The 17,811-nt window shown below is 35.2% G+C and overlaps 1 protein-coding gene across 12 annotated transcripts in view; it reads right to left on the bottom strand.

Annotated features, from left to right (window-relative positions):
- ZGRF1 (zinc finger GRF-type containing 1) overlaps positions 1–17,811 on the bottom strand; it is a 250,677-nt gene that overhangs the window by 156,725 nt on the left and 76,141 nt on the right. For 11 of the 12 annotated variants that reach the window (XM_077142504.1, XM_077142512.1, XM_077142510.1 and 8 more), the window contains one exon: positions 1,297–1,380. The exons of the other annotated variant lie outside the window; for it this stretch is intronic. In XM_077142504.1, the coding sequence (XP_076998619.1) occupies positions 1,297–1,380 (84 nt within the window). The remainder of the gene's footprint in view (positions 1–1,296; positions 1,381–17,811) is intronic. 12 annotated transcript variants of the gene reach the window in all.

Raw genomic sequence — 17,811 nt, 5'->3', positions numbered from 1 at the left:
TAGGATGAGTAAAGTAATAATAGGCTAATCAAGCCAGAAAGACTTAGTTGCTCCTTTCTCTAATCTTCCAATCTACATCTTTTTATAGAGACTTTCTTTTATAGAATTATTACATTGTAGTCTAATGAAGTTTCTTCTTATCTGTATACTTACTATACTGTAAGCTCATTGAAGGTAGAGACCTTTTTGTTCCATCTAGATATTACCTGGATCTAACACAGTGCTTGGCTTCCTATAGGAAGCAGTCAATAAATGTAACATTATAGGAAGGGAAGAAAAAGAGATAATGCAGAAGTGTTTTCCTTCCCTTAAGGATTTTGCATACTGTTAGGCTTAACAACAGGTAGATGACGGTCTCCCTGTCTCCCAGTATAAGATCTGATATTCTATTGCTTTGAGAACAAAGGCTGTAAGAACATGACTGCGATGCAGACACGTATCTCAAAGAAGTTCTTTCATCCCCTCAGAGACGATTTGCTCTCCTGTTAGAATGGTTTTCTCTGCTGCACCCCTGAGAGTTCTAGGATTTTTTACTTCACACTAAGTAACAAAGTATACACAAAATATGGAAAAATAAGATTGCTAATTCAGCCAAAGGAATGCACATAAAGGATTAATCTGTTTCCAACTGGTGAATTAACAAAATTATGATAATAAATAATCTGAATATACTCTTATACATATTCTAGATAACACATTTCTCAAATTTCTCAACTGCTAAAGATTATGTATTTCTGCTTGATAGGTCCCCACCAGCAAATAAGTGCCTTATGTTCTATGCTGCTATATATAGATCTCTTCCAGAGATCTGCTGGACTTCATAATAGATCACAATATGAAAAAAACAACCATCTATATGCTATTGTCGCTATCACCTTTTGATTTGAAATGGGTAGTACTGCTTAGAGCCAGAGATTATATATTCTTCTCCATATTCAGTCAGAAATAGAAGTGGTGAGTAGACTATATAAGTTAAAGACTATGAAGATACTCACTCTTCATGAAACATTGATTAATTGTACTTTACAGGGCCTCATGTCCATCCTCATGCATCCTACTTACAGATACTGCACATACTGCATTATTAGCTCATCACTAGTGGAGGGAAGATTCAAGACCCAAAAAAGGGGGTAAGAGTCATTAAAGAGTTTCTCTTGTTCTTAAAATCAGGGAATTCAATCATAATGAATTCTTCATGTTCACTAGCCTTCTGCCTAGGAAAACTCATATATTTGTTGAGAAAATGATAGGAAAACAGTGGTTTAGAAAAAAATCAATGTTCTTCCGAAATTTTACCTTAGGGATACAGGCTTTTCTTTCTGTTTCCTTAGGAGTAACAGCTAGAAAAGCTTTCTGTTCTTCATTTCCCAAGGAAAAGCACTAGAATAAAAATTAAAAAGTATGTTAGCTCCCTTTATCCAGTGTAGAGGCAGATGAGTAAGAAAATAAAGACAAAAATAAATAAATAATGGAGGAGGGAGGTAGAAAGTATGGGATGTGTATTTTTTTATTCTTATTTTTGAGTAATGAAGATGTTCTGAAATTGATTGTGGTGAAAAATGCACAACTATATGATGATACCATGAGCCACTGATTGTATACTTTGGATAATTACATAGTATATGAATACATCTCAATAAAACTGCATTTTAAAAAAAAATGTGCTAGATAGATATTTTCAGATAAGGTTTGGGAATTTGATGGGAAAATTGTCCAAAACATAAAGCTAAGTTTCCCCTTTAAAAGAATATTTAAGCTTAACTCCACCTTGCTTCTTTTTATATCTACCTACAGTAAGTAATAAATGGCAAAGGAGTGCTCTAGCAGATAAGGTAATATGCTAATGTTTTAAACTCACATATCAGAAAATTCTAATTATAAAAATTTGATCGAATCTTATGAACACTTAATAAAACTGATGGGTACATTACAAAACACTCATCAAATAATACTTATATAAATTTAGAGCATTTAATTTAAAATTTATTATGAAATTGAGGGAGGAAAAGCTGTCAGCAAAATAATAGTCTATTTATACATATGTTTCTAGCAATCAAAACATAAGGTATGGGCAAGAGCAACTAGCATTTTTAGTTTATCAAGCAACCTATATAAAACAATCATGATTTAAAAATGAATTACAAAAAAAAATAAAAATAAAAATGAATTACATAGTCTTAAAACTGAATTCAACAATAGAAGCAATATTTTATATACACTGAGGAAATATGGAGATAGCCAGGTTATATGGTAATTCTATACTTAACTTTCTGAGGAAGCACCAAACTGTCCCCCTCAGTGGCTGCAACATTTTTCATTTCTACCATCAATGAATATCGGTTCCTATTTCTCCCCATCCTCTCTAACAGTTGTAATGTTTTTGTTTTTTAAAATAGAAGCCATTCCAGTGGTGAGAAATAGAATTTCATGGTGGTTTTGATTTACATTTCCGTACTGGTTTATGATCAGGAATATCTTTTCATGATTAGGAACATTTTCATTAGAAATGTGTATTCAGATCTTTTGCATATTTTAAAATTTTTTTGCTGTTGATTTGTAGGATTTCTTTATAAATTCCGGATATTAAAACTTTATCAGATACGTGATTTCCAAATATTTTCTCCAATTGTGTAGGCTGTTGTTTTACTTTCATGAGAAAATACTTCGAGGCACAAAAGTTTTTTAATATTGACGTGACCCCATTTATCTATTTATGCTCTAGGTGAAAAGTCTAAGGAAACATCAGCTCCTGAAGATGCTCCCCTATATTTAAGTCTTTCATCCATTTTGAGACAATTTTTGTATATGGTTTGAGGTACAGGACCACCTTCTATCCTTTGTGTATGGACATCCAGCTTTTCTACAACCATTTGTTGTAGAGACTATTCTTTCCTAAATGAGAGGACTTGGCACCTCCATCAAAAATCAATTGTTAAAGTCCCTTTCAGGGAATGGTGAGAAAGGGGGAAAATTCAACTTCGCCAAGTTGAATTCTTGATATTCTCACAAGCAGTGCGGACAATCAAAGCAACAGACTGAGCCCCCAATCTTGGGGTTTGTTCAGATGAAACTTAACCCCACAAAGGATAGGTCAAGCCAACTTAAAATGAGGCCTAAGAGTTACCCCCAAGAGAACCTCTTTTCTTGCTCAGATGTGGCCTCTCTCTCCAGCCAACACAACAAGCAAACTCACCACCCTCCCCCTGTCTACGTGGGACATGACTCCCAGGGGTGTGGACCTTCTTGGCAACGTGGGATAGAAATCCTGGAATAAGCTGGGACTCAGCATCAAGGGATTGAGAAAAACCCTAGAATAATCTGAGACTCAGCATCAGGGGATTTAGAAAACCTTCTCGACCAAAAGGGGGGAAGAGTGAAATGAGACAAAATAAGCGTCAGTGGCGTCAGTGGCCAAACAGAGTCGAGAGGTTATCCTGGAGGTTATTCTTACACATTAAATAGATATCACCTTATCAGTCAAGATGTAGTGAAGAGGCTAGAGGGAACTGCCTGAAAATGTGGAGCTGTGTTCCAGTAGCCATGTTTTTTGAAGATGATTGTGTAATGATACAGCTTTCACAATGTGACTGTGTGATTGTGAGAACTTTGCGTCTGATGTTCCTTTTATCTCCCTTATCAACAGATGATAAAACATATGGAATAAAGATGAATAATAGGAGGAACAAATGTTAAAATAAATTTAGAGTGAAATGCTGGTGATCAGTGAGGGGGAGGGGTGGGGGTATGATATGCATGAATTTTTTTCTGTTTTATTTTTATTTCTTTTTCTGAATAGATGTGAATGTTCAGAGAAATGATCATGATGATGAATATGCAACTGTGTGATGATATTGTGAATTGATTATATATGTAGAAATGAGTGATCAAAAATTACGAATGTTTGCATTTGGTGTTTTTTGGTATTTTTAAAAAAATTTAAAAATTAATTAAAAAATCAATTGTTAAATGTTAAAATAAATGTAGTAGATTGAAATGCTAGTCATCGGTGAGGGGGGGGAGGGGGTATGTTATGTACAAATTTTTTTCTTTTTTCTTTTTATTTCTTTTTCTGGATTGATGCAAATGTGCTGAGAGGTGATCGTGGTGACGAATATACAACCATGTAATGATATTGTGAGTTATTGTTTATATACCAAGAATGGAGTGTTCATATGGTAAGGATGTTCATGTTTGTATGTTACGTTTAAAGAAATTAAAAATTTTTTTAAAATAAATTGTTTTATGAATGAATGAACCTATCACTTCACGGTGTTTCCTTTCATGATTCTTCCTCTTTTTTCTGATTTCAAACATTTATATATATTTAAGACCTTATATATATAAGCTAATATATATATTAAGCTTTACATTAAGGGCTTTGTATTCATTATATCATTTATTCCTCAAACTTGGGAAGGTAATTTTTATTTCTCTATTACAGGTGAGGAAATAAGCCTTAAATCTGTTAATGACTTATCAGAGTCAAACAACTAGCTGGTAAATGCTAGAGTCATCAACTAAACTAATTGAAATTTTTCTCAAAGAACCAGATATTGACTCTCTCTGCCCTTTTTTTACTTTGCTCTCACCCATCTATTGTCCATCAATTCTCCTGATTTTAGTTGGCGTTTTTATACTAGTAACACCCAGATCTACGCCTTTAATAATTAATATTCTACCCCATTTCTTCAGTTGCCTGAAGACCGTATACACTAGGCTATCCTGCCATCATGTTGAACTCAACCTTTTAAAAACAGACCTCAATACATTATCTCAAATTGTACTTCCTTCTTCCTCATTTAGTCAGTGTTACTCCCATTATCCTAATCACACAGACTAGAGACCAGCTTTAACTGCCTTCTCTTTTCCATTTCTTTATCTTAACTCACATCAACCAATTCAATGTAATTCCCAAGAGATTTACAAATATATGATTAACCCTTATACCTGTTGGTCATTGTAGGTATAAGAGTCAGATTGCAAAGTGTCTTTATTTCCCCTCAGTTAAAAACTTACTTTTGTCTCTCATCATTTTATTTATAAACATACTGTAAGAAAACTAATGAGAGCAGTTAGAAATTTAATACTTATTTGGAACAATTTTTCAAGAATCTTGTATCTTTGATAAATGACAAATATTGCTCTTATTCTTCCTAATTAGGGATGATTCTGTTTTTACTAAGTAGCTTATAAAGAAGTCTGTAGCACATGTCCCCTGAGGTTCCACTGGGCAGAAATGGGTCACATGCATACTGCTAAATCAACCTCTGACACTGGCAATTTAAAAACTTACTGTGGGGGACAACCAAATCAATAGGGCAAGCCCTTGATCTTCGGGTTCGCCCCTATGAAATTTATTCCTGCAAAGGACATGCTTAGCCTACTTAAAATAGGCCTAAGAGTCACCCCAGCGAATCTCTTTTGTTGCTCAGATGTGGCCTCCCTCTCTTACCCAACTCAGCAGGTGAACTCACTGTCCTCCCTCCTAAGTGGGATGTGACTCCCAGGGATGAAATCTTTCTGGCAATGTGGGACAGAAATCCCAGGATGAGCCAGGACCCAGCATCAAGAGATTAAGAAAGTTTTCTTGACCAAAAGGGAAAGAGAAATGAGACAAAATAAAGCTGCAACCCCTAAGAGATTTCAAACAGAGTCAAAACGTTAATCTGGAGGTAATTCTTAGGCATTGTGTAGATACTCCTTTTTAGTTTGTGGTAGACTGGAGTGGCTAGAGGGAGGTGCCTGGAGCAGTTCAGTTGTGTTCCAATAGCCTTGATTCTTGAAGGTGACCATACAAAAAAAAAACTTCTACAATGTGACTCTGTGTTTGTGAAAACCTTGTGTCTAATGCTCCTTTCATGGACATGTGAGTAAAAAAATATGGATATAAAGATAAATAAATAATGGGGGGACAAAGGGTAAATTAAATTGGGTAGATGGAAATACTAGTGGTTAATGGGAGGAAGGGATAAGGTGCATGGTATGTGTGAGTTTTTCTTTTTTGTTTTATTTGTTTTTCTGGAGTGATGAAAATTTTCTAAAAAATGATCACAGTGATGAATACACAACTAAGTGATGATATAATGAACCACTGATCATACACCTTGTATGGAACGTATGTGTGTGAAGATTTCTCAATGAAAATATTAAAAAAAAAAATCAATTGGGGGATTGGGGACAACCAAATCACTAGGCCAAGCCCTAAATCTTGGCATTTGCCCCTATGAACCTTATCCCTGTAAAGGATAGGCTAAGCCTACGTAAAATTGGGCCTAAGAGACACCTCCAGAGAACCTCTTTTGTTGCTCAGATGTGGCCTCTCTCTCTCTCAGCCAGTCTGGCAAGTGAAATCACAGCACTCTTCCCTCTACATGAGACATGACTGCCAGGGAACAAACCTCCCAGCAACGTGGGACAGAAATTCCATGATGAGCTGGGACTCAGCATCAAGGGATTGAGAAAACCTTCTCGACAAAAGGGGGAAGAGTGAAGTAACACAAAATAAAGTATCAGTAGGTGAGCGATTTCAAACAGACTTGAGATGTAATCTTGGAAGTTATTCTAATGCATTATATAGATACCCCTTTTCAGTTTATGGTGTATTAGAATGGCTGGAGGGAAGTACCTGAAACTGCAGAGCTGTGTTCCAGTAGCCATGTTTCTTGAAAATGATTGTATAATAACATAGCTTTTACAAATGTGACTGCATGATTGTGAAAATCTTGTGTCTGATGCTCCTTTTATCTATGGTATGGACAGGTGAGTAACAAAAATGGATAAAAAATGAACAAATAATGAGAAAATGGTTAAAATAAATTGAGTACACTGAAATACTAGAAGTCAATGAGAGGAAGATGTAACGGGTATGGTATGTATGAGTTTTTGTTTCTTTGTTTTTCTTTTGCTGGAGGGATGTAAATGTTCAAAAAATGATCATGGTGATGAATACACAACTATGTGATGATACTGTGAGCCTCTGATTGTATACCATGTAAAGAATGTTTGTATGGGTTCGACAATGACGGCTTATTGAAGTATGGAATTTAGTTCATCATACCGAGAGCTAGTATATAGCCAGGAACAGTACAGAACAACACCTCAGGCCACATTACTGACCAGACACACAGCGTACACCAGTCTGGGCATACTAGATCAGCGGTAATACCACCCTGAACCATGAGTGTCCAAAGCCGCAGAGGCCAGCACCCCTTTCCCACAGACTGGTTCCCAGAGGGGAAAGGAAAGAGACTTTACTAACAGCAAGGGCCTGAGCTCAACCAAGTTCCAATTTGTTAATTAATTCCAAAACCAATTTTGGAATTAATTAACTAATTCTGACTACTAAAAATAGACTCCTGGCTCAGCCGAACCTGCTCAAAGCGGAGGCTGCTGATTTTTGCCCCGGTGCCGAGTGGGCAGGGCTGACTGAAAAAGAAAAAAGAAAAGAAGAAACAGAGGCTGTTTTGGATCATATACCACATACTACTTGAAAGGGTCTGGGCTCTAAAAGAAAGGAGGGGCACACAGGATCTGAAGGTACATAAAGCAACATACCAACTCATACTCTTGATTGGCAAACCTGAGGAACAAGGGTCTTGTTCTGAGAAGGATTTTTCTCTTTCTTTTTTCTTTTTGTGACTGTGTTTCTACAAAGGACTGCCTTTTGACATAGCTGCAAGGCTTCTCAGTCTGCAACTGCCCCAGGCATAGGCAGAAACAAGCTTGTTTGAGAGCTTCTTTGGAGCTTGTGCCTTCCCCAGGACAGGGGTGGGGCCCAACTCAGGTGGATTTCCTTCCTCAAGGAATTCAGACATCAGGGTTTAGAAATTTGAAGCAATTAAACCCAGCCTACAACCTCTCCTCTGTCTCCACCACACCCCCAGTCAGAGAAAGACTGCTGAAATTAAAGGTACTGCATCACCTTATGCTGGTGGGACCCGCAGGCAGACAAGCACCACATACTGGGCAGGATAGGAAAAACACAAAGTCTAGAGACTTCACAGGAAAGTCTTTCAACCTGCTGGGTCTCACCCTCAGGGAAAACTGACACAGGTGACTCGTTAATCCTGACAGGAGGCTAGATTGGTCTGGGGAAATCTGGCTGGGGTCTATAATACCTAAGTAGACCCTCCTAAGGGTTGGGGGAAAAGGTACCATACTGGCAGGGTAAGACAAGACAACAGGAACAGAAAAATTCTGCTCTGTGAAACAAAACTAAGCTACTGGTCCAGAATAAGCTGAAGTGAATGTCAAAAAAGAGATAGACAACAAAGTCATCCACCAAGAAAATCCTAGGTTAAAAAAAAAGTAAAAACAATCTCCAGAATAAACTAATTAAGGTAATTAAATGCCTAGCACCAGCAAAAAATAACAAATCACACTAGGAAAATTGAAAATAGGGCCCAGTTACAGGAACAAATCAACAATTCAAATGAGATACTGGAGTTGAAACAATGAATTCAGAATATACAAACAGTCATGGAAGACCTCATCAAATATCAAATCAATGAATTGAGGGAAGATATAAAGAAGACAAGGAACGAACAAAGAGAAGAAATCAAAAGTTTGAAAAAATATGACAGAACTTATGGGGATGAAAGGCAGAAGAGATGAAAAAAACAATGAAAACCTACAATGTTAGATTTCAAGAGGCAGAAGATAGGATTAGTGAACTGGATGACGGAACATCTGAAATACGATAAGCAAAAGAAAATGTAGGGAAAAAAATGGAAAAATATGAGCAGGGATTCAGGGAAATGAATGACATGAAGCACATGAATATATGTGTTGTGGGTGTCCCCAAAGGAGAAGAAAAGGGAAAAGGAGGAGAAAAACTAATGGAGGAAACTATCACTGAAAATTTCCCGAATCTTATGAAAGACTTAAAATGACAAGTCCAAGAAGTACAGCATACACCAAAGAGAATAGATCCAAATACACGTACTCCAAGACGCTTACTAATCAGAATGTCAGCAAAGAGAAAGAGACAATCTTGAAAGCAGCAAGAGAAAAGCAATCTACCACATACAAGGGAAGCCCAATAAGACTACGCATAGATTTCTCAGCAGAAGACATGGAGGCAAGAAGAGAGTGCAATGCTATATTTAAATTACTAAAAGAGAAAAACTGCCAACCAAGAATTCTATATCCAGCAAAACTGTCCTTCAAAAATGAGGGAGAGCATCTGAGCTATAGATTTTTGTTTTGTTTTGTTTTGTTTTTACTATTATTACTTTTATTTTTTTCTCTATATTAACATTCTATATCTTTTTCGGTTGTGTTGCTAGTTCTTCTAAACCGATGCAAATGTACTAAGAAATGATGATCATGCATCTATGTGATGATGTTAAGAATTACTGATTGCATATGTAGAATGGTATGATTTCTAAATGTTGGGTTAATTTCTTTTTTTCCGTTAATTAAAAAAAAAAAAAAAAGAGAAGGGGTAATTGGAGCTGAAGGGATACAGATTGTACAACAGGACTGGATATAAAAACTCAGAAATGGACAGCACAATACTACCCAATTGTAATGCAATTATGTTAAAACACTGAATGAAGCTGCATGTGAGGTATAGGGTTTTTTTTTTTTCTTTCTATTAATGTTTTAATTCTTATTCTGTTGTCTTTTTATTTCTTTTTCTAAATCGATGCAAATGTACTAAGAAATGATGAATATGCAACTATGTGATGTTATTAAGAATTACTGATTGTACATGTAGAATGGAATGATTTCTAATTGTTTTGTTAATTCTTTTTTTAATTAATAAAAAAACTATAAAAAAACATTGAATGAAGCTGCATGTGAGGTATAGGTTTTTTTTTCTCTCTATTATCGTTTTAATTCTTATTCTGTTGTCTTTTTATTTCTTTTTCTAAATCGATGCAAATGTACTAAGAAATGATGAATATGAAACTATATGATGATATTAAGAATTACTGATTGTACATGTAGAATGGAATAATTTCTAAATGTTTTGTTAATTTTTTTTAATTAATAAAAAAATCAACTATCCACACACAAAAAAAAAAGAGGGAAAAAACATGTTCAGACAAAAAATTACTGAGAGAATTTCTGACCAAGATATCAGCTCTGCAAGAAATACTAAAGGGAGCACTAGAGGCAGATATGAAAAGACAGGAGAAAGAGGTGTGGAGAAGAATATAGAAAGGAAGACTATCAGTAAAGGTACAAAGAAGAAAAATAAGATATGACATATAAAATCCAAAAGCCAAAATGGTAGAATAAAGTATTACCAATATAGTAATAACATTAAATGTTAATAGATTAAACTCCCCAATCAAAAGACACAGACTGGCAGAATGGATAAAAAACAGAACCCATCTATATGCTGTCTACAAGAAACACAGCTTAGACCCAAGGAAAAACAGATTATAAGTGAAAAATTGGGAAAAGATTTTTCCATGCAAACAACATACAGAAAACAGCAGGAGTACTTATACTAACATCCAACAAATTAGACTTCAAATGTAAAACAATTAAAAGAGACAAAGAAGGACACTATGTATTAATAAAAGGATCGATTCAACAAGAAGACATAACAGGCAAAAGTATTTATGCATGAAGCCAGAGTGCTCCAAAATACATGAGGGAAACACTGAAAACAACAAAAAGAGAAATGGACACATTTATCATAAGAGGTGACAACTTCATTTCCCCACTATCAACAATGAAAAGAAGATATAGACAAATAATCAATAAAGAAACAGAGAATGTGAATGATACAATAAAGACCTAACAGACATTTATAGAACACTACACCCAACAATAGCACCCAACAATAGCAGGATATATCTTTTTCTCAAATGCTCATGGATCAACCTCAAGAATAGACCATATGCTGCATCACAAAGCAAGTCTCAATAAACTGAAAAAGACTGAAATCATACAAAACACTTTTTCAGATCATAAAGGAATGAAGTTGGAAATCAACAACGGGCAGAGGACCATAAAATTCACAACTATATGGAGGCTCAAATACACTCTTAAACAACCAGTGGGAAAGGAAGAAATTACACAAGAAATTGTAAGTATCTTGAGGACAATGAAAATGAAAACACAACATATCAAAATTGATGCGTTACAGCAAAAGTAGTGCTAAGAAGGAAATTTATTGTCCTAAATGCTTATATCAAAAAAGAAGAGCAAAAATCAAGGAATTAGCTGTTCACTTGGAAGAACTAGAGAAAGAATGGCAAACTAACCCCAAAGCAAGCAAAAGGAAAGAAATAATGAACATTACAGCAAAAATAAATGAAATTGAGAACATGGAAACAATTGAGAAAATCAACAAAACCAGAAGCTGGTTCTATGAAAAAATCAATAAAATTGATGTATCCTTAGCAAGGTTGACAAAAAGTAGAAGAGAGGGGATGCAAATAAATAAAATCAGAAATAGAAGAAACACATAATCACTGACCTACAGAAATAAAGGAAGTAATGAAAGGATACTATGAACAACTTTATGCTAATACACTAGACAATGTAGATGAACTGGACAATTTTCTAGAAAAGCATGAACAACCGACAATAACTTGAGAAGAAACAGACAAACTCAACAAGCCAAATCACAAGTAAAGAAACTGAATCGGTCATTAAGAAGCTCCCAAAAAAGAAAGGTGATGACTAGATGGCTTCACATGTGAATTCTACCAAAGATTCAAGAAAGGATAAGTACCAATTCTGATCGAACACTTTGAAAAACCTGAAGAGCAGGGAAGGCTACCTAATACACTGCTGAAGCCAAGACACCTTCATACCAAAGCCAGACAAAGATACTACAAAAAAAGAAAATTATACACCAAAATCTTGAATATAGATGCAAAAATAAACAGATGAATCTCTTTAATGAATACAGATGCAAAAAACCTCAAAAACAATTTTTCCAAATCGAATCAGGCACCACATTAAAAGAATCGTACACCATAACCAACTAGGATTCATCCCAGCTGTGCAAGGATGCTTCAACATAAGAAAATCAATTAATGTAATATACCATATGGACAAATCAAAACAGAAACACCACATGATCAACTCAATTGATGCAGAAAAGGCATATGACAAACAACATCCGTTCTTGTTGAAAATACCACAAAAATAAGAATACAAGGGAACGTTCTAAACATGATAAAGGGAATGCATGAAAAACCCACACCTAAACTGACAGAATGGATTAAGAAATAGGACCCATATATATGCTGTCTACAGGAAACACATCTTAGACCCAAGGATAAACACTGGTTCAAAGTGAAAGGTTAGGAAAAGATATTTCATGCAAAAAACATCAGAAAAGAGCAGGAGTACCTATAATAATATCCAACAAATTAGACTTCAAATGTAAAATGGTTAAAAGAGACAAAGAAGGACACTATGTATTAATAAAAGGAGCAATTCAACAAGAAGACATAAAAATAATAAATATTTATGCATCAAGACAGAATGCTCCAAAATACATGAGACAAATGCTGAAAACACATCTACCATAATAGCTGGGGACTTCAATTCCTCATTCTCATAAATGGATAGAATATCTACACAGCGGATCAATAAAGAAACAGAGAATTTGAATAATACAATAAATGAGTGAGTCTTAACAGACATTTATAGAACATTACACCCCACAACAGCAGGATACACATATTTCTCAAGTGCTCATGGATCATTCCCAAGGATAGACCATATGCTGGGTCACAAAGCAAGTCTCAATAAATTTAAAAAGACTGAAATCATACAGAACACTTTCTTAGATCATAAAGGAATGAAGCTGGAAATCCATAATAGGCAGAGTGCCAGAAAATTCACAAATATGTGGAGGCTCAACAAAACACTTTTAAACAAGCAGTGGGTCAACAAGGGAGAAATTATAAGAGAAACCAGTAAATACCTAGAGGCAAATGAAAATAAAACCACAACATACCAAAACTTATGGGATGCGGCAAAGGCAGTGCTAAGAGGGAAATTTATTGCCCTAAATACCTATATCAAAAAAGAAGAAAGGGCAAAAATCGAGGAATTAAATGTCCACTTGGAAGAAGTACAGAAAGAACAGCAAACTAACCCCAAAGCAAGCAAAAGGAAAGAAATAATAAAGATTAGAGCAGAAATAAATGAAATTAAAAACATGAACACAACTGAGAAAATCAACAAAACCAGAAGTTGGTTCTATAAGAAAATCAAAAAGATTGATGGACCCTTAGCGAGGTTGACAAAAAGAAGAACTAGAGGAAGCCAATGAATAAGATTAGAAATAGAAGAGGGGACATAACCACTGACCCTACAGAACTAAAGGAAGTAATAAGAGGATACTATGAACACCGTAATGCTACTAAATTTTAAATGTAGTTGAAATGGACAACTTGCTAGAAAGGCGTGAACAATCAACATTCACTTGAGAAAAAATAGACAACCTCAACAAACCAATCACAAGAAAAAGAAATGGAGTCAGTCATTAAGTAGCTCCCCAAAAAGAAAAGTCCAGGACCACATGGATTCACATGTGAATTCTATCAAACATTCAAGAAAGAATTAGAATCAATCCTGCTCAAACTCTTCAAAAAAATTAAACAGGAGGGAAAGCTATGGAACTCATTCTACAAAGCCAACATCACCCTCATACCAAAGCCAGACAAAGATATTACAAAAAAAAGAAAACTACAGCCCAATCTCTCTTATGAATATAGATGCAAAAATCCTCAACAAAATTCTAACAAATCGAATCCAGCAGTGCATTAAAAGAATTATACATCATGACCAAGTGGACTCCTCCCAGGTATGCAAGGATGGTTCAAGATAAGAAAATCAACTAATACAATACACCATATCAACAATCTAAGGAGAAAAACCACATGATCATCTCCATTTATTGCCCTAAATATCAATAGTAAAATTTGACAAAATTCAACATGCTTTCCTGTTGAAAACACTTCAAAGGATAGGAATACAAGGGAACTTCCTCAATATGATAAAGGGAATATATGAAAAACCCACCGCTAATATCATCCTCAATGGGGAAAAACTGAAAACTTTCTCCCTAAGATCAGGAACAACACAAGGATGTCCACTAGCACCACAGTTATTCAACATTGTGCTGGAAGTTCTAGCCAGAGCAATTAGTCAAGAAAAAGAAATACAAGGCATCAAAATTGGAAAGGAAGAAGTAAAACTCTCACTGTTTGCAGGTGACATGATTCCATATGTTAACAATCCAAAAAAATCCACAGCAAAACAACTAGAGCTAATAAATAAGTACAGCAAAGGGGCAGGTTACAAGATTAACACTCAAAAATCTGTAGTGTTTCTATATACTAGTAAGGAACAATCTGAGGGGGAAATCAAGAAAAGAATTTCATTTATATTGCAACCAAAAGAATAAAATATTTAGGAATAAATTTAACTAAAGAGACAAAATACCTATACAAAGAAAACTACAAGAAACTTTTAAAAGAAATCACAGAAGACCAAAATAAACGGAAGACCATCAATAAATGTGTTGATGGATTGAAACACTAACTATAGTTAACATGTCAATTCTACCAAAATTAATTTACCGATTGAAAGCACTACCAAGTAAAATCCCAAAAACTTACTTTTCAGAACTACAAAAAACAAATAACCAAATTTATCTGGAAAGGCAGGGTGCCCCAAATAGATAAAAGTATCCTGAGGGGAAAAAAAAAATGAAGTTAGAGGTCTCACACTACCTGACTTTAAGGTGCACTAGGAAGCTACAGTGGTCAAAACAGCATGGTACTGGCAAAAAGACAGATATACTGACCAATGGAATGGAATAGAGTGTTCAGATATAGACCCTCTCATCTATGGACAACTGATCTTTGATAAGACAATCAAGCCAACTCACCTGGCACAGAACACTCTCTTCAATAAATGATACCTAGAGAACTGGATTTCCACACACAAAAGAATAAAAGAGGATCCATATCTCACACTCTATATAAAAGTTAACTCAAAATTGATCAAAGACCTAAACATTAGATCTAAGACCATAAAATTGTTAGAACAAAATGTAGGGAAATACCTTATAAATCTTATATAGGAGGCGGTTGCCTAGACTTTACACCCAAAGCACGAGCACTGAAGAAAGAAAGAAAGAAATGGGAACTCCTCAAAATTAAAACTTTTGCACATCAAAGACCTTTGTCAAGAAAGGAAAAAGAAGGCCTACACAAAGGGAAACAATATTTGGAAACGATATATCAGATAAAGGTCTAGAATACAGAAATATAAAGAGATTGTTTAACTCAACAACAAAAAGACAGACAACCCAATTACAAAATGGGCAAAGACTTGATCAGACACTTCTCAGAAGAGGAAATACAAATGGCCAAAAGGCATATGAAAAGATGCTCAACTTCCCTGGCTATTAGGAAAATTGAAATCAAAACAGCAATGAGATATCATCTCACACCCAACAGAATGGCCATTATCAATAAAACAGAAAACGAGAAGTGCTGGAGAGAATGTGGAGAAAGAGGCACACTTATCCATTGTTGGTGGGAATGTCAAATGGTACAACCACTGTGGAAGGTAGTTTGGCAGTTCCTCAGGAAGCTAAACGTAGAATTGCCATATGACCTGGAAATATCATTGTTAGGTATCTACTTGGAGGACACGATGGCAAGGACACAAGCAGACATTTGCACACCAATGTGTATAACAGCATTATTTACAATTACAAAGAGGGAAACAGCCAAAATCTCCACCAACAGACGAGTGGTAAACAAACTGTGGTATATACATATGATGGAATATTATGCAGCTATAAGACAGAATAAAGTTATGAAGTATGTACCAACATGGATGGACCTTAAGGACATTTTGCTGAGTGAAATTCACCAGAAACAAAAGGACAAATACTGTATGGTCTCACTGATATGAACTGACATTAGTGAATAAACTTGGAGAATTTCATTAGTAATAGAGACCATCAGGAGATAGAAATAGGATAAGTTATTGGGTAATTGGAGCTGAAGGGATACAGATTGTGCAACAGGACTGAATATAAAAACTCAGAAATGGACAGCACAATACTGCCTAACTGTAATACAATTATGTCAAAACACTGAATGAAGCTGAATGTGAGAGTGATAGAGGAAGGAGGGTTGGGGGTACAAATGAAATCAGAAAGAAAGATAGACAGTAAAGACTGAGATGGTATAATCTAGGAATGCCTAGAGTGTATAATGATAGTGACTAAATGTACAAATTTTAAAAATGTTTTTGCATGACGAAGAACATAAGAATGGCATTACTGCATGGTGTTGAAAACTAATAGTAATTAATATTTTAAAATTTTAACTATGTGTGAGACTAAAGTGAAAAATATTTATTTGATACAAAACTGATATTTTGACTAGTTCATTTCCTAATATAACTTATGTAGACAGCTTAATTGAACACCATAAGTACATGAAACTTTGAGTAGGGCATGAGGTTTTGTTGGTTTGTCCAAAGTGATGCCCTGATAAATCTCAGAGTGATTTGAACAGTAAATAAAAAAGTATTTGCAAAGAATGGTGAGAACGGGGGAAAATTCAACTTCCCCAAGTTGAATTCTTGATATTCTCACAGGTAGTGTGGACAAATGAGCTCCCAGTTTTGGGGTTTGTTCACATGAAACTTAACTCCACAAAACATAGGACAAGCCAACTTAAAATTAGGCCTAAGAGTCACCCTCAAGAGAATCTCTTTTGTTGCTCAGATGTGGCCTCTCTCTCCAGCCAACATAATAAGCAAATTCACCACCCTTCCCCTGTGTACACGGGACATGAATTCCAGGGATGTGGACTTTCCAGGCAACATGGGACAGAAATCCTAGAATGAGCTGAGACTCAGCATCAAGGATTTGAGAAAAACCCTAGAATCAGCTGAAACTCAGCATCAAGGGATTGAGAAAACCTTCTCAACCAGAAGGGGGAAGAGTGAAATGAGACACAGTGTCAATGGCTGAGAGATTCCAGAGTCGAGAGGTTATCCTGGAGGTTATTCTTACGCATTAAGTAGATATCACCTTGTTATTCAAGATGTAATGGAGAGGCTGGAGAAAACTGCCTGAAAATGTAGAGGTGCATTCCAGTAGCCATGCTTCTTGAAGATGATTTTATAATGATACAGCTTTCACAGTGTGACGATGTTTTTGTGAAAACCTTGTGTCTGATGAACCTTTTACCTACTTTATCAACAGACAGTAGAACATATGGAATAAAAATAAATAACAGGGGGAAAAATGTTAAAATAAATTTAGTTTAAAATGCTAGTGATCAATGAAAGGGAGGGGTAAGGGGTATGGTATGTATAAATTTTTTTTCTGTTTTCATTTTATTTCTTTTTCTGAATAGATGCAAATGTTCCAAGAAATGATCATGATGATGAATATGCAACTATGTGATGATATTGTGAATTACTGATTATATATGTAGAACAGAATGATCAAAATAGTAATGTTTGCATTTGTTTGGTGTTTTTTGGTATTTAAAAAAAAAAATCACCTGGACAAAAAAGCAAGGAAATATAAAGAGTATTTCCTTAGTTATCCAACAGCTATTTTAGTTTAAGTCCAAAAATATATTTCCCATATTTTTAAAAAATTCATAAGCATTAAAAAAAAAAAATGTTTGTAAGGCAGGGAACAGTGGCTCAGTGGCAGAGTTCTTGCCTGTCATGCCTCAGACCCAGGTTTGATTCCCAGTGCCTCTCCATCTTAAGGAAAAAAAACAGTGTTTGTTCATTATTTATAATAAAAATATTTAAGAAAAAAAGGGTAGCTTGCCCTGG

The sequence above is a fragment of the Tamandua tetradactyla genome, chromosome 24 (assembly GCF_023851605.1).
Source record: "Tamandua tetradactyla isolate mTamTet1 chromosome 24, mTamTet1.pri, whole genome shotgun sequence".
NCBI lineage: Eukaryota > Metazoa > Chordata > Mammalia > Pilosa > Myrmecophagidae > Tamandua > Tamandua tetradactyla.
Note: the sequence above shows the minus strand (reverse complement) of the source record. Positions and strands in the feature narration are given on the sequence as shown.